The sequence below is a fragment of the Pteronotus mesoamericanus genome, unplaced genomic scaffold, assembly GCF_021234165.1.
Source record: "Pteronotus mesoamericanus isolate MK-2021 breed Mesoamerican mustached bat unplaced genomic scaffold, CSHL_Meso_final scaffold_705, whole genome shotgun sequence".
Lineage (NCBI taxonomy): Eukaryota > Metazoa > Chordata > Mammalia > Chiroptera > Mormoopidae > Pteronotus > Pteronotus mesoamericanus.
In genome coordinates this window covers 1,480,192-1,498,884 of record NW_026555326.1, presented here as the reverse complement: position 1 = coordinate 1,498,884, position 18,693 = coordinate 1,480,192, and the positions used below count along the sequence as shown (strand labels likewise).

The window sequence follows — 18,693 nt, the reverse complement described above, 5'->3', positions numbered from 1 at the left end:
TCTATCTGGGAGAAAGCTGTCCCCCCGCTTGCCCTGATGCAGGACAATTCAGTTCCTCCCCATATATCTCTGGTGCCTTTCAAGCTGCTGCCTAAGCACTGGGGCTCACCGGGAGTTAGTCTGAGTAAGTCCATGCATGGGCCCTTTAAGAGGAACTGCCTGGGACTCTGGAAGCTCTTTGTCTCCTTCAGCCCCAACCCACACTGGCTTGAAGTTCTGGGAAGTCTTCTTCCTGGTATTGGAACACTGGATTAGGAAACCTAGTGGGCTGCGACCCCCTGCTCCTTGGGGGGACCTCTGCAGCAGAGAGATCCCTCCCAATTTTTATCCACCATATGTGGGTATGGGACCAGCCCGTTCCACGTCTCCAACCCTCCTACCCATTTCAGTGTGACTTCTTTAATTCCCTAGTTGCAGGCCTTCTATTCTGCTAGATTTCTGGTGCTTAGGAATGATGGTTGTTCTGTAGTTTAGTTGTAATTATTTGTATTATTTGTTTATTTTTAGAGAGAGGGGAATGGAAGGAGGAGGAGGAGAGGGAGAGAAACATCAATGTGTGGTTGCCTCTCGCACACCCCCAGCTGGGGACCTTGCCTGCAGCCCAGGCATGTGCCCTGACTGGGAAACGAACCAGCAACCCTTTTGGTCCACAGGCCAGCACTTAATCCACTGAGCCACACCAGCCAGGGCAGTTAAGTTGTAATTTTTGATGTGGTTGTGGGAGGAGGTGAATACTACATTTACCTGTGCTGCCATCTTGACTGGAAGCTATCTCTCTATAGAATTTGTATATCTATTGCTTTGCTAATACTTTGTATATAACTTTTATATCTGTGTTCACAAGGGGGATTGGCTTAGAGTCTTTTCTTATAAAATATTTTACAGACCCTGATGTCAAGGTTATGCTGGTATAAGTACAATTTCAGAAATACTTCCTTTTTTTTGAATTATCTGAAATATCTTGTGTAAGATTTGTGGTTTTTTTCTTCCTTAAATGGTAAATTCACCAGTGAAGCCATCTGTGCCTGGAATTTTCTTTGTTAGGAAGGTTTTAAAATATGCATTCAATTTCTGTAACAGATATAATAGTATATCATTTTCCTGTTTCTTCTTGAGTTTGTTTTGATAGGTTGTATTTCTCTAGGAATTTGTCTATATCACCTGATTTTCAAATTTATTTTGAGAAAGCATGAAGTTGTCTTTTTATGGAGATTTTTAAGAAAACATTCACAAAATTAACAAAAGTTAGGGAAGTATTACAGAGTACTTTTTACCCCTTTTGAGCCATTTGATGGTAAGCAGCCCCCTCACCTGCTGCTTCATCGCCCCCTCCAAATACTTTAATGTATATTTTCTACAAACAAGAATATTCTCCTAAATAACCACAATACAGTCATCAGAATTAAGTTATTAACATTGATATATCATTACTATCTAATCTTCAGAACTCATGTGTGGTCAACCAGTGTCCAGATAATTTCCATTATAGCAAAAGGATCTTGTGCACAATCATGCTTTGCATTTAGTTGTCACGTCTCCTTAGTCTCCTTCTGTCTAGAACAATTAATTCCTTAGTCTTTCTTTTTTTTTTGAAGGTTACAGGTGATTTATTTACAACATCTGAGTTTGTCTGGTGTTTTTCATGATCAGATTCAGGTGATGCATCCTTAGCTAGAATACCACGGAAGTGGTGCTGTATTCCTCTCATTGCATCTTGGGAGGTAAGGCACGATTCTGATTTGTCCCATTGGTCATAATATTCACTTTAATCTCCTCAGTAAAGAAGTTTATCTGCTAGGCTTCTCAGTTATAAGGTTACTCTTTGTAATTAATAAGTACTTTGTCAGAGTACTTATTAACTTTGTAGTTAATACAAAGTTAACTGGAGAGGTACTTTGTAACTATGTCTATAACCTATTCCTTAAAATTCTTTTTAAAATTTTCTTACTGTATTTTTTTTCCATTACCATTTAGTCTTCTTATAACCCCCTCCCCCAGCAGTCACCACGCTGTTGTCCATGTTCATGAGTCCTTTTTCCTTTTTGCTCAGTCCTCCACCCCCTAACCTACCCCAACCTGAGCTGTCAGCCTGCTCTCTATGAGTCTGTCTCTATTTTGCTTGTTAGTTCAGTCTGTTCATTAGATTCCACATATGAGTGAAATCATATGGTGTCTGTCTTTTTCTGACTGGCTTATTTCACTTAGCATAATGTTCTCCAGGTCCATCCGTACTGTCACAAATTGTAAAACTTTTTCATTTTTACAGTCGAATAGTAATTGAACTGTGTAAATGTCCCATTGTTATTTATTTCCTTTTACTCTTTTTTCCACTTTTTTATTGTTTATTCTTTAACAGTTGTCCCAATATTTTTCCCTTTTGTCCTCCCCCACCCATCCCACCCCTCTCCCCCACAGCCCATCCCCTTCTCCATTACCCATATCCAGGAGTCATTGATACCTGTTCTTTGTCTAATCCCTTTCCCTTCCTCCCACCATTCTCCTCCTTCCTCCCCGCCTACAGCTATCAGTCTCTTCCATGTTTCATGTCTCTGGTTCTGTTTTTCTCATTTGTTTATTTTGTCCATTAGATTCTAGTTATAAGTGAGGTCATATGGTATTTATCTTTTGCTGACTGGCTTATTTCACTTAGCATAATATTCTCCAGTTTCATCCATGCTGTTGCAAAAGGTAGGACTTCCTTCCTTCTTTTTGCTACGTAATATTCCATTGTGTAAATGTACCAGAGTTTCTTAATCCACTCATCTACTGATGGGCACTTGGGCTATTACCCATCACTTGGCTATTGTATATAGCGCTGCAATGAGCATTGGGGAGCGTAAGTTTTTTTGACTTGGTGATACGGAATTCTTGGGGTATATTCCCAGCAGTAGAATCACTGGGTTAAAAGGCAGTTTCATATTTAATTTTTTGAAGAAGTTCCATACTGCTTTCCACAGTGACTGCACCAGTCTGCATTCCCACTAACAGAGCACTAGGGTTCCCTTTTCTCCACATCCTCACCAGCACATGTTGCTTGTTAATTTATTAATGATAACCATTCTGATACGTGTGAGGTGATATCTCATTGTGGTTTTAATTTGCATCTCTCTGATGGCTAGTGATGAGCATCTTTTCACATGTCTATGTATGTCCTCTGTGGAGAAGTGTCCATTCAGGTCCTTTGTCCATGTTTTAATTGGATTGTTTGTCTTCCTGGCATTGATTCCTATGAGTTCTTTATATAATTTGGAGATTTAACCCTCGTCCAATGTAGGCAAATAAGTTCTCCCATATAGTGGGTTCCCTTTTCATTTTGATGATTTTTTTTTTAGCTGTGCAGAAGCTATTTAATTTGATGTAGTCCCCTTTGTTCATTTTTTCCTTTATTTCACTTGCTTTAGGAGATATAGTCAAAAAAATATTGCTGTGTAGGACGTCTGAAATTTTACTGCCTATGTTTTCCACTGGACTTTTATGGTATCATGGCTTATGTTTAAGTCCTGTATCCATTTTGAGTTTATTCTGGTGCAGTGTGTAAGTTGGTGGTCTTGTTTCATTTTTTGACATGTACTAGTCCAGTTCTCCCAACACTATATTGAAGAGACTGTTTTTACTCCATTGTATGCGCATGCCCCCTTTGTTGAATATTAATTGACCATAGGACATGAGTTTATTTCTGGGCTCTCTATTCTGTTCCACTGATCTTTGTGTCTGTTCTTATGCCAGTACCAGACTGTCTTGATTACAGTGGCCTTGTAGTATAATTTAATATCAGATATTGTGATCCCTCCAACTTCGTTCTCCTTTCTCAGGATTGGTTTGGCTGTTGAAGGTCTTTTTTGGTTCTATATAAATTTTTGGAATATTTGTTCTAGATCTGTAAAATGTGTCATTGGCATTTTAATAGGAATTACATTGAATCTATAGATTGCTTTGGGTAGTATGTACATTTTAATGATGTTAGTTCTTCCAATCCATGAACACGGTGTATGCTTACATTTATTTGTATCTTCCTTAACTTCTTTTTTCAGTTTTCTGAGTGCAGTTCTTTTATATCCTTAGTTAAATTTATTCCTAGGTACTTTATCTTTCTTGTTATAGTAATAGAATTTTTTCTTAGTTTCTCTTTCTGATAATTAACTGTTGATGTACAAGAATTCCATCAATCTGAATAATGACTTGGTATCCTGCTGCTTTGCTGAATTCACTTATTACATCAGGTAGTTTTTTGAAGGAGACTATGGGGTTTTCTATGTACACTATCACGTCGTCTGCGAATAATGACAGTTTTACTTCCTTCTTTCCAGTTTGGATGACTTTATTTATTTTTCTTTTCTAATTGCTGTGGCTAGAACTTCAAATACTATGTTGAATAAGAGTAGTGAAAGTGGGCACCCTTGTCTTGTTTCTGACCTTAAGGGAAATGCTTTTAGTTTTTGCCCATTGAGTAAGATGTTGGCAGTCTGTTTCTCATATGTGGCCTTTATTATATTGACGTATGCTCCCCATAATCCCATTTTGCTGAGTGTTTTTATCATAAATGGGTGCTGGTTTTTATCAAATGCTTTTTTAGCATCTGTTGATGTGACCATATGATTTTTGTCTTTTATTTTATGTAATGTATTATGTTTATTGATTTGTGAATGTTACGCCATCTTGCATCCCTGGGAAAAATCCTACTCGATCATGGTGTATGATCTTTTTAATGTATTTCTGGATCTGGATTGCCAATATTTTGTTGGAGAATTTAGTATCTGTTCATCGGTGATATTGGCCTATAATTTTCTTTGTTGTGTCTTTACCTGGTTTTGGAATTAGGATAATAGTGACCGCCTTAAAAAAAAAAAAGTCATTTTAATGAAATTCCTATTCCGTGTACATTTGAGTGTTTTTCACTTTGAAGAGTAAAATGCAAAAGTAAAGAGTAAAGGGAGGTATTATTATTTTCAAAACTTTGAGTATTTTTATAATTTATATACGTTTATATATTATTATATGTAATAGATAACTTGTACATTTTAAAGTGATTTGTATATTCCAATTCACAGCTTTAAAATTGTTTCTCTCAAATCCAGAAACAGTAGTGAAGTCTACCTAGAGAGCCTCCTTAGCATCTTTAAATATCAGTGACCCTCTTTGGGTAACTTATACTTTAGTCTTTGGAGCACAGTTACACTAAACATAAACAAGAGGCAGGTGACTGGAGGTCAGCTGTGTAAATACCCTAGTTCGCAGGCAACTAGAGAGGGATCTGATATAAAAATAATAATAAACCAAAGGAAGTAAGGTGTAACATTATTACCAGAAATTATATTATGTTGCTCGTATCAAAAGGAAGTTCAGAGAAGGATTATTATAGTTTAACAGCTATGGGAAAAAGAGTCACTGAGAGAGAAGATACTTTAATAAAGGTGAAATCTTTATTGTCACATTGAAGGATAAGGAAGACCAGAGCTTGATCATGTTGGCTTTTCCAGCCAACATCCTTTAGTTTCCTCCTTCCTGTACCCTGTATTCTTCAGCCATCTACTTTTTTTTTTGCTTTTGTTTCATGTGTGTGTATTTTTATACTCCCAATTAGCATATAAACTTTTGTAAAGGATGTGGTGAGTCATTTTTTTACTTTCCTTTTTCCAGTTTTATTGAGATGTAATTGATATATATCACTATATTAGTCCAAAGTATACAACATAATGATTTATGTATGTATTGCAAAGTGATTAGTTCAATAAGTTTAGTTAACATAACATCAAGCATCTCACATACTTATAATTTTTCTTCTGATAAGAACTGTTAAGATCTACTCTCTCAGCAACTTCCACGTATTGTTAACCATAGTCACTGTGCTATGCGTCACGCGCCCAGGACTTACTTATCTTATACCTGAAGTTTATACCTTTTGACCAGCTTCATCCATTACTCTTATCCCCCACCTCTGGCAACTACTAATCTGCTCTCAGTATCTACAAGCTCAGTTTTGTTTTGTTTTTAAGATATCACATTTAAGTGACATCATGCAGTATCTATTTTTATCTTTTCTGACTTCATACAGTATTTATCTTTATCTTTTCTGCCTAATTTTACAGATGTGTATGCCGCATTTTCTTTCTTTATTCATCTGTCACTGAACACTTTGGCTGCTTCCATGTCTTGGCTATTACAAATAATACTGCGATGAACATGGGGATACAGATATCTTTTCAAGATAGTGATTTCATTCCCTTAAGATAAATACCCAGAAGTGGAATAGTTGGATCATATGGTAGCTCTGTTTTTAGAGAAACCTTCATACTATTTTCCATAGGAGCTTTATCAGTTTACATTCCCCCCAAGAGTGCACAAGGGTTCCCTTTTCTCCACATTTTAGCTAGCATTTGTGACTTCTCATCTTTTAGATAATAGTCATTCTAAGTGAGATGATAATCATTGTAGTTCCGATCTGCATTTTACTGATAATTAGTGATATAGAACATCTTTTTTTATTTACCTGTTAGCCAATTGGATGTCTTCTTCGGAAAAATGTCTATTCAGTTCATCAGCCTATTTTTAAACCATATCGTTTGTTTTCTTTGCCATTGAGTTGTATGAATTCTTCGTGTATTTTGGATATAACCTGTTACCCATTGTATGGTTTGCAAATATTTTCTCCCATTCAATAGGTTGCCTTTTCATTTTGTTGCTGGTTTCATTGCTATGCAAGAGCTTTATGTTATGGGGTAGTTTCACTTGATGATCCTTTGCAGCAACATATTGTCAAGACACTGTTTTCTTCTAGGGGTTTTATTGCTACAAGTATTATGTCCAAGTCTTTAACCAATTTTGCATTAATTTTTGTATATGGTATAAGATAATAGTTGAATTCCATTGTTTTGCACGTGGCTGTTCAGTTTTCTCAACACCATTTATTAAAGAGACTATTGTTCTTCATTGTATATGCTCAGCTCCTTTGTTGTAAATTAATTGACCATATATGTATGGATTTATTTCTTGGCTCTCCATTCTGTTCTCTTTATGTGTCTGTTTTTATGCCAATACTGTACTGTTTTAAATACTATAGCTATTTAATATAGTTGGAAATCAAGAAGCGTGGTACTTTTGGCTTTGTTCTTTTTCAAGATTTTTTTTTTTTTTTTTTTTTGTGGCTATTTGGAGTCTTCTGTGGCTCCATACAAATTTTAGGTGTTTTTTTTCTATTTCTGTGAAAAAAACCTTTGGAATTTTGATAGTGATTGCATTGAATCTGTAAATCGGTTTGGGTAGTGTGAATATTTTAAAACTATTAATTGTTCCAGTCCATGAGCATGGAATAGCTTTCCATTTATTAATATTATTTATAGTTTCTTTTATCATTGTCTTTTATTTTTTGGCATATAGGTCTTTGACCCCCCACTTCATTAAATTTCTTTCTAGATATTTTATTTATTTTTTGTTGCAATCGTAAATGAGATTTTTAAAAATAATTTTCTGATAATGTATAAAAATTTAAGTGATTTTTATACTTTTTTTTGTATTATGTATTTTTGCTGAATTCACTGATTAGTTCTAATAATTTGTGTGTGTGGGTGGGTGTGTGTGGAGTCTTTAGGGTTTTTTATATATAATATTATATTATCTACAAATAGAGACAGTTTTATTTCTCCCTTTCCTATTTGGGTGCCTTTTTTTTTCTCTCTTGACTAATCGTTCTGCCTAGGACTCCCAGTACTTTGATGAACAAAGTGATGAGAGTTGGACTCCATGTGTTCCTGTTCTTTTGAGGAAGAGCTTTCAGCTTTTTGACATTGAGTGTGGTGTATCGGCTATGGGTCTGTCATATGTGGCCTTTATAATGTTGATGTATGTTTCTTCTGTATCCAGTGTTTTTTAATATTGTTGAATTCAGTTTGCTTATATTTTGTTGAATGTTTTTACAGAGATATTGGCCTGCAATTCTTTTTTCTTGTAATGTTCTTATATGCTATGGTATCATGGTAATGCTGGCCTAGTAAAATGAGTTTTTAAGTATTCCCTTCTCTCTGTCTTTTATGATAGTTTGAGAATTGTTACTAAATATTCTTTAAGCATTTGGCAGAATTTACCAGTGAAGCCATCTGGTCCTGGACTTTTGTTTGTTGGTAGGTTTTGTTTTTTTTTTTATTACTGATTCAATCTCCTTACTAGTAACTGTTTAGATTTTCTATTTTTTCCTGATTTAGTCTTGGTAGATTGTATGTTTCTAGAAATTTACCCATTTCTTCTAGTTCCAATTTGTTAGCATTTAATTATTCATAGTAGTCTTTTATGATTCTTGGTATTTATGGTATCAGTTGTAATTTCTTTCATTTCTAATTTTATTTTTTGAGTCTTCTCTCATTTTTTTCACGGTCTGTGGCATCTACTTTTTTCCCAAATAGGTATGAACAGTGAAACTGACCCCATCACAGCTTTAATTTAATGGCTTCTGATTAATCTAAGCCAATTATGACAATCCCATTCTCCCTGTTAGAGGTGGGTTTAGAAAAAGACATGTGACCCAGTTTTATCCAGTGATACCTGTTGGTAATATGCTGAGAGACTTCTGGGAAAGATAACCTGTCTTCAGAAAAAAACAGACAAAAAACAGTAAATGAAAAGGTCATATGCTGACTTCTAGAACCACTGCATTAAGGAAATTTTAATTGACTTTATGTTACAGTAAATTTTAATGATATCAAAACTACTGGTAGAGAATATATTTGGAAACAACATAAAATCAACTTGGATTTTTTGTTACTCTGTCATTTTAAAAAACAAATAGGGACTTACTTGTCTCAAGCATCAAGAAATTTGAGTATAGGTCCTTAGCATTGTTTCAGGTACTCACACGACTTTGCTGCTGCTGCAGCCTTAGCTTTCCTTCTCACGCCTGTTCCTTTGCGGCTCCTGGAGGGCTGCTGCACCTCCGGGCGGGAGGAAGGGGAGGGGCCATTTGGCGAGAGGACGTGCCAGCTGAGTCCGCTTGCTTTTGTCAGGAAAGCAGAAGCTTTTCTGGAGCCCCATCTTGAAATCTGGGACATTGTGTTTTATTGTCAACTATTCTCAGTGTATCTGTTTAACCTATCCTATCTTCTCAAATTTAGCTTCAGCTGTATTAATTGGGTAACTTTTCTATTTTTTATTAAACTCTTCATGTTTAATAAACTAAAGTTAGTGTGTTATTCTCACTAGGTAAGACATTTAGTTTGTTTTTTCCAAAATTGGGGCTTCTGAGCAAATATGTAAATTTGTGCTAAGTCCATACAAACTAATATTTTTCATTTGAACCAGGAATTGTAATAATTTAAAAATGAGTTTTAAGAGTTCTTATGTAAAGTTTTTCTATCTGAGAAGAACAGATGACCTATTGGAACATCTGAACTGAACTCCTCTATAAGAATCGTAATACAAACTGTCTTTTTTCCAGGGTCCCTTTTGAGAAAGGAGATTCGTAGTCCATTAAAGAAAAACAGAGCAGCATTTAAATTTAGTATGATACTGCATTCAGGGTTTATCTGCATGGACTTAGCTGTTCTTAGGTTGTAAGCTGAGCTCTGTTTCCTTACATCCCCCTCCTGCCGCCACCTCTGTCCTCTTCACAGACGTGTTTGTTCTCAGTCATTAAGATAAATCATGGATGTAAAAATTTACAGGATAATGTAAGAGTGAAAGAAAATGTGTTTTCAAATTAACTGCTGGAGGTGGAGATGCCTGCTGCAGACAAGGTGGAGCCGCACTGTAGACGAGTGCAGACCAGACTGGAGCGGGGCCAGCGGGGCCTCCTGATAATGATAATGCACTGGGAACGGGACGGAACGCAGCCTTCAGCCTTTGCCGATCCGTGGGGATTAGGCCTCGATCCACAGGGCTCTTCACGCGAGCATTCTGGATCTAGGATAAATGTGGGAAGTAGTTTCTGACCCTGTTAAACTGAGTGGTAATTTAAGTTCATCTCAGTAATTGAAGAAAATAAATGAAGTTTTTATGTGTGTGTTTACCTACAATATTTTTACCTGCTGTGGCTAAAGAGGCCACAGATCCTAAGGGAGTAGATAAAGTGTGTGTATGCTTCAGGACTGTTCTGAAAGAAAGAACTGAATGAATAAGCTATTTCACTAATACTCATCACTCTCCCATTTTTTATGCCATATAAAAGGATATCTCTTAGCATTAATATATGAGAGTATATTTTATTTTTCCTGACATTACTGTGCAGGAGGAGAAGAGTGGGAAATAAGCTTAGTTTATTTCTTCATCTGAACTAAAGAAGAATAAAATCTATCAGTTATATTGCCACAGAATTTTTAATCAGTTTTTTAAAAGTTATTGACAGTTATTGTGGACTGTACTGCATGTTGAGGCTACTTGAAAACAGTGACCAGATTCTTGATCATTATCAGGAAACTGCATTCAGAGAATGAGAAGAACACCCCCACTGGATGAATTGCAGCCACCGCCATATCAGGATGACAGTGGTTCTCCCCATCTCTCATGTACACCCTCAGAAATTGGGGACAGTAAATGTGAATTTTCCCACTGCAGCAACAGTCCAAGATGCTCATATAGCAAGTGCCCGAGTGAAGGAAGCACAGGTCATGGAATAGAAACTTTTCATAACAAAGGATGTGAAGAAGATGTTCCAAGTGACAGCACCGCAGTCCTGAGCCCCGAAGTAAGTAAAAGCACACAGAACTTTTTAAATGATTGTTATTGGGAGAATAATAATCCTGCACTTCTCCTCGTGGTAAGAAGGTTTTATCGCTGTCTTGTCCTTTGTGGCATAATTGTGCCAGTTTCTATCCTAGATTTAATCTTTATCCAGCTGATTTGCCAGGGTGTTCCAACCCGTCTGCAGCTCCCTCTGCCCCCAAAAGACAGTGGGTAGCTAAAAGGGAGAGGAAAACACAGCCTGTTGAAAATTTATCTTCGCCCAAGTTTCAACCTCAAGATAGATTTTTTTTTTTAACTTTTAACATTTTAAACAAAGCATTCTGGAATTATTTACCTGTTTTTTTCTACATTGAATTTTCTATTTGTGTTTGTGTCTTTTTAAAAATATTTTATTTTGGGTATTTTTTACTCTTGGTAAGCTACCCATTAATATTTTACAAAATAACATTTTCACATTTTCCCATCATAGAACAGGGAAGAGAGAAGTCATACTCAGCTTTACTAATAACATTGGAATTCATGGCATAATGCATTCAGAGTGGCTGAGTGGTTGTGTACTAAGTTATTTACTTTGTTGTTGTTATTGGCACCGCTACAGATGCCCCATTTCCTCCCCTTTGCCTGCTTCTCCCACCCCCCAAGCTATTTCCTCTTTTGGAGCAAAAATGTGAAAATGACACCAAAAATAGGGGCAGTACACATTTGAAGTCTTCCTGTGTTAAAAAAGGATTTTTTAAAAATATTTCTATAAAGATAAAAATTATCAAGGTAGTCTAGAGGTTTTATAAGGTAATATTTACTTTTAAATATTACTTTCTTTAGATTGCAGATTTTTACAACTTCTGTCCTAGACAACATTTTGCAAAGCTGTAGCGTGTCATCATTCTTACTGGGTGAATTTTCATCTCCTACCAAAATTTCAAATACAAAACAAGAAGTACGAGGATGAAGGGGAGGTCAGTTACACACTTAGGATAGGCTACCTGTGGTACAGGTGGCCAGACCACACTGCGTGAGTCCTGCTTCCTGTAACGCCCATATGTCCTGTCTCGCCCTTTCTGCTCCGTCAGCCTCCCCCAGTTACATGTGGAAACAAGGACAAGCGTTGAGATAGCAGCAGGGTTCCCAGGACCAGAAACACATAACTTATTTTAGGGGAGCAGTACAGAGGCAAGTACTCCTGGTCAGCGGTGAACCTTGCCAGTTAACCTGCTAAGTAGGCATAGGTTCTATCTGCATTTCTTTCATGGAACACATGGGTGACAGAGCTGTCAGCCCAGAGGTGACGTGGTCATGGCCTTGGGCTTTCCATGCCTTTTCATAGGTAATACTCATCTGTTATTCATGATCTGTTTTCTGCTTATTGTTATCTATGTTTGACATATCTTACAAGTTATTAATTTAGTTAACATTTATACTTAACACATTGTCAAAATTCTGTCTATCTCTGTAGAGTTAATTTCGTTATTCATTATCTATAGTTAAGACAGCCTGTGAGTTTTGCCCGTATTTCAGAAGCTGTTAACTTGCTATCTGTGTTAACACTTCTTACAAATCTCCCCTGTCCTGCCTAGTTTTGTGTCTTCTACAGCAGAATAGACTATATTCAAGCAATAGAGCAAATAAATGCACATTGCATAAATATTCAGATCCTAATAGCCTGTTAGTACAAAATTCACTCTTGTGCTTTTAAGTTTATTTTACTTCCCACTATCCCTCTATTGGACATTAGTCCAATACAAAATTTTTGCTTTCCTGTTGCTTTAATTCAGGATTTGGCTACCTCTTAGTGCCTCTCCACATTACACCACTGAACGGGGAAGGGAGTGAGGGTTGAGAAGAACTCCTTGGCGTGGCGTTCATAAACTCTGTTGATGACCTCTGGCTAGGCAAAGTTCAAAACTTTAGGACACCTTGAAAGGAAGAACTATTTTCTAATTGCCAATTGGCAGAATGCAAATATTAATGTGTAAAGGTCCCATTCTCTTAACCCGTGGTTTTGTGAGAATTGTCAGAATGCCAAGGGAAAAATTAGGAAGGCACCAGGAGAAACACAACTCAAAGCGAGCTATCTAGAACCTTATAAAAGCTTTTATTTTATTGCCTTGAAAATCTTAGCTGTCATGACACTATTTTAGAAAATATTTAATTGAAATATCAAAGCCATATAATTAATCATCTTTAATTATCATTATGAAGTGGCATGCTTTAAAACATTTTGCTCTAAACTATAAATTTTTTCACAGAGTAAAAATGCATTTACTCTGATTGAATTCTATGGTATTAGAAACCCATTCTTCTATGAGACTGTTTCCTCTGCCAAGTGTTCTTCGTTTGTCCTCTTTTTTCTGTATAACCAAGTGAGTCGTGGTAAATAAATGTGTAATATTTATAAGATCAAAAACTTGGATCTTTTTGATTCTCTACTGCATCCCTCCCACCTAAGCTAGGGCTTGGCACACAGTAGTGTAATAGGGTAAGTATTAAGCTCTTAGAACTGGAGTCAAATACAATGGGTAAAACCCACAGAAGATGACCTGGTCTTTCATTAACGAGTGTTCAGGGTGAGTAGGTGGCTCTGCTCTACAACATCATTCAGGGGCCCAGTTCCTTCTTTTTGTCACTCTTTCATCCCTACGGTGTTGTTCTAGACCACGTGTTACACAGTCTACACCGACTCACACATCCTGTCTCAGTATCCGCTCTTCTGTGGAAAGTGTGGGAAAGAGAAAGAGAAGGGCAAGTAATTTCTCCTATAAACCTGATGTGTACATTCTATACATTACCTCTGTTTGCCTCCTATTGGCCAAAGCTGAGTCTCATGTTCATCCAGCTATTAGGAAAATTGAGAATTACAGTCTTCTGCTAGACACTGTGTCTCTGGCTAAAACTCAGGTTGTTCTTTTGAGAAGTGCAAAAAAGAGGAGATTGGTGGTCAGTAGTAGTGACTACTTACTAGTAAGTAAGACATTAAATAAAAGTTAAGAAAAATTTAGAAAATTATAACAATGGTTCACATTTTAAAATGAAAAACATTTAATATTTATTAAAATACTTGAAAGGGCCGGTGGTATAGTTGAAAGGTCAGCGACCTGGGTTCAGCGCTGTCAATAACTAGCTGAAACTCTGGTTACATTCCAGATAGTTACACTGGCAGGAATTTGAGACAATTCCAGGTAAAATGGGTACAGTTTCTTTTCATAGCATAATTAAAATGAACAGATTGCATCTTTCTTGAACTTTTGTAATGTGTATCATTCTGCCATTTTCAGTAGTAATCAGTATCAGAAATAATACGTAGTTTTAAATTCAGATTAAAAATTAAGTAGTATATGTTACAGAAAATATTTGGCTGCAAATATTTTGAGGCCTTTGTATTTATACTTTCATATTTCACATTTCCATTGATTTTCAAGCCTAAATGTGTTTATGTTATGTTATAGAAGGAGTGTTTTACAACAAACTCTGAAAAAAGGACCAGTTTTTCAATAGCATAATAGTTTTATTTATGTTCTTTTGTTGTCCAGGCTAATGTTGAGCTGTCAGTTGCATTGTTTATATTGAAAGTAAAAGTTAGTCGTTTCCTACACCTTGAAGTACATATTTTCAATTCTCATTATAAAAACATGTCCCAACTTTCTCAAAATTGTGAATGTTAAATTCTGTCTTTCTATACGTTTTTGAGTTTAGCTCATTACTTACAACTACTGTGGCCCTGTAGAGTAGCTTCTGATTGCAGTAGACTGTTAATTACTGTTTCTTTGTGTTATCAAATCAAAACAGTTCTCCCATCATCCTCCTAAAGAAATACCAGGTTTTTATTTACATGCCAGATTAAATAATAGAGTTAAAACTGAAAATGTTTCAATTTGCTTTTCTTAGGATATGTCAGCTCAAGGATCATCTTCGCAGCTTCCTAAACCTTTTGATCCTGAGCCAGAAGCTAAATATGGCACACTGGATGTGACTTTTGACTATGACTCACAAGAACAGAAGCTTCTGGTAACAGTGACAGCTGTCACAGATATCCCAACATATAACAGGACAGGTGGCAACTCATGGCAAGTACACCTTGTTCTTCTACCTATAAAGAAACAGAGAGCAAAAACCAGCATCCAGAGAGGACCATGCCCTGTCTTCACAGAAACATTCAAATTTAACCATGTTGAATCGGAGATGATTGGAAATTATGCAGTTCGATTTAGACTGTATGGTGTACACCGCATGAAAAAAGAAAAGATTGTGGGGGAAAAGATTTTTTATTTAACAAAATTGAATCTTCAAGGGAAAATGTCATTACCTGTGATATTGGAACCGTCTTACAATCATTCTGTGAGTATCTGATCAAATAGACCACATACAGTTTAAGTTCATGGTATGCACAATTTTAATATAACAAACCCAGCAACCTTTTTATTCTATTTTGTACATAGTAATCATGCCTTTACAAAATTTCTAAGCTCTGAATAGGTAGGTGTAAATTTTTCTCACCTATAAAAGTTGCCTTTGAAGATTATATATGATTTATGTATTTTAACCTTCTCAAGAGTCTAGCTCAGTATCTTAAACACTTGTTCCGTTGTTAAACATTTATTAGATGGTTGATTATGACATCATCTGAACTCCTTATAGAATATATTGTTTTCTTTCCAGGCTAAAACTAAGTGATATTAAGAGCTAACTAGCTCCTTTGATACTATTTGCCCGTGTAGAAGATGTATTGCTGCCTCGGTCATGACTGCTATGAAATAGTTTTTAAAGGTTGAAAAACAATGGCCTTGTTATGTTTTCCACCCTTTTAAATGAAGGTTTTGTAGTATTTCTGGGAGAATACTTAAATTTAGTTCTATGAGCTGTTCTGCCTTTCCTCTTTTTTCTCTAGGTTCTGATCATATAAAACTATGTGTGTTTGTGTGTCTCTCTTTATCTCTCTCTCTCCCTGTATTTTTAACTAAATTCCCACAAGGCATTGCAGATCACCAGAGAGCTGCACTGTTTATTTCAACCAGGGAGATGCATTATGCCACATAGTTACTTAGATTATGAGAAAATCTGTGGTATGCTGTAAATGTAAATTATGAATTATATTTACTCATCTATTATACTGACAAAAAACATTTTTATATTATAAATATACAGATTTCAGAATAGATTAATATTTTAAAATAATGGTGTGATATTTTAAGGTTGTTTTTAAACTTTTAAGTGTGTAAACATAAGTCCGAGATTAGAGTCTCATTGAATTTATACCATTCAGCATTAGATCATATTGGACTGTCATTCACAATAGAAGCCCATACCATTTTAGCTACTGATCACTCAGACTGAATAATGAGAAAGTTTAAAAATCATATTAAGAATGGAAGAGTATTCAATTGACCTTCACTTTTTTTCTCTCCTCTGATAAATTGATTTCATTTTTTTAAAGGCATTTCCTGTAACTGCCAATTTTGAAATTTAAAATTGTAACAAGTTACCAGTTTTCCTACTAAAGACTAAATATCCTACAAACCCATAGGGCTATACTATATTTACTATCACTTTTTGGTTTTTTAAATTTTTAAATGTTGAAGTGTTTGTGGTTGATTACTTGTCTCTTTAGTTACATAGGTCCCTAACTAGGGAGCATTTTGCCCAAGAGTTGTTACATCAAGAGCCAGGATTTAGATAAGAGCAGATGATTTGGATAAGATTTTGGACTTTGAGATGATGAGATTTAAATTCATGTGTCTGGTCTTTTTACTTTGAACTGATAATATAGTAGGATGAGACTTTTAGGAGTATTAGACTAGGGTGAATACATTTTACATGTTGGATGTATGTGAACCAAGGGGTCCAGAGGGCATACTGTGGCAGGCAGAATTCTAAAATGGTCCCCATGACCTTCATCCCCTAGTATTACTCCTGTGGTTATGTTATGTTACATGGCAAAGAGATTTTGAAGATGTAATTAAGGTGATTAGTCAGTTGACATTAAGATAATATATTATCTGGGTGAGCCTAACCCAGTGATGTGAACCCTTTAAAAGCAAAGAATTTCTCTTGATTGGTAGCAGAAAAAAGTGATGTAAAGCATGAGTGGGATTCAACACAAAGTTCTCTGTTGCTATGGTGGACTGAGTCATGGTAGAAGGACCAAAGAGCAGCCTCTAGGAGCTGAGGGGAGGCCTCTAAGAGCTCTGGCCAGCTGCCAGCAAGACTGGAGGGACCTCAGTTCTATGACTGTAAGGAACTGAATTTGGCCAGCACCTGAGTGAACTTGGAAGAAGATTCTTCCCCCACAGGCTCTAGATAAGAGCCCAGCTGAGCCAACACCTTGATCATGGCCTTGTAAGACCCTTAGCAGAAAACCCAATTGAACACACCCAGACTTTTGACCTACAGAAACAGTGAAATAATAAATGGGTATTTTTAAACCTATGAGGTTTGAAGTAAATTATTACACATCAGTACAATACTAACACAGACTTCTGGTGAAGATGGAAACATAGGTAGCTGTGCTTGCCTCCTTACACAACCGTAGAAAGAATTACAACCAGATCTCAAAATTAATAACACTCAGAACTGTCAGAAAATCAAGCTGTGTGGAAGTTTGACAACCAAGAATTTAAAGAAGACATTCATCCAGATGGGCAAGAGGGGCAAGAGCCGCAGAGATGGGCAGAGAGGCGGTGTGGAGTGGAAAGACAGTAGCTGTGGCGTGGAATGAATGGGAGGGATACCGCGGGAATGAGCTATCCCAGCCCCAGGACAGGCCACACAGCTCAGGGTTCCAGTACTAGGAAGATAGATCCCCTCTACCTCTGGCTGTAAAAATGAGTGGGGCTTGGAGTCGTGGAAGAAACTGCCAGATTTTCACCAGCTAAAGGGCTGGCATAGACTTAAAACGTATGCAAACCCACCCACTCCAGGATTCAGCATCGTAGCAGCAGCTGGAAGGGCACCAGTCACACATAGGTAGGGAGGGAAGTTACTGGAAACAGGGTGAGTGCCAGGAAAACTGCTAGAAGCCAGGTGGCAGCATTGTCCCCTCTGCAAACCCTCCCCACACAGCCACAAAGTGATCGAGTGGTTGCTCCACCCTGGCAGTTACCTAAGGCTCTGCCCCACATGATTTACCGGTGCCTTTTCTGCTATGGGCCATGCTATGAAGACGGGGAGTAGAAGCAGCTCTACCTAATATACAGAAACGAACATAGGGTGGCTGCTAAATTGAGGAGACAAAGAAAAATGAAAGAACAGAACAAACCCCCAGAAAAAGAACTAAGGGAAACAGAGATAGGCAACCTATTAGATGCAGAGTTCAAAACACTTGTTATCAGGATGTCAGAGAACTTCTTGAATATGACAAAAAAATAAAGGAAGAAATGAAGGTAACGTAAGTGAAAGAAAGAATAATCCACAGGAAACCAACAGAGAAGGGAAGGAAGCCAGGATTCAGATCAACGATTTGAAACATAAGGAAGAGAGAAACATTCAACTAGAACAAAAAGAAGGAACAAGAATTCAAAAAAAGTGAGGACAGATTTAGGAACCTCTGGGACATCTCCAAATGTACCAATATTGGAATCATAGGGATGCCAGAAGGAGAAGAGGAGGAGTAAGAAATTGAAAACTTACTTGAAAAAATAATGAAAGAAAACTTCCCTAATTTGGTAAAGGAAATAGACATATAAGTCTAGGAAGCAAAGAGAGTCCCAAACAAGTGGACCCAAAGAGAAGCACACCAAGACACATCATAATTAAACGGCCAAAGGTTTAAGATAAAGGGAGAATCTTAAAAGCAGCAAGAGAAAAACAGAGTTACCTACAAAGGAGTTCCCATAAGACTATCAGCAACTTTCTCAAAAGGTACTTTGCAGGCAAGAAGGGACTGGCAAGAAGTATTCAAAGTGATGGAAATAAGGAACAAACTGACAGTGACCAGAGGGGAGAAGGGTGGGGAAAGAAGGGAAAGGATCAACTCAAAGAACATGTATAAAGGACCCATGGACAAAGACAACTGGGGGGAAGATTGAAAGTGGAACG

The 18,693-nt window shown here is 36.8% G+C and overlaps 1 protein-coding gene across 1 annotated transcript in view; it reads left to right on the top strand.

The window, feature by feature from the left end:
* SYT14 (synaptotagmin 14) overlaps positions 1-18,693 on the top strand; it is a 141,154-nt gene that overhangs the window by 66,041 nt on the left and 56,420 nt on the right. Inside the window, exons 3-4 of the mRNA XM_054563448.1 lie at positions 10,395-10,666; positions 14,548-14,997. Of these exons, the coding sequence (XP_054419423.1) occupies positions 10,395-10,666; positions 14,548-14,997 (722 nt within the window). The remainder of the gene's footprint in view (positions 1-10,394; positions 10,667-14,547; positions 14,998-18,693) is intronic.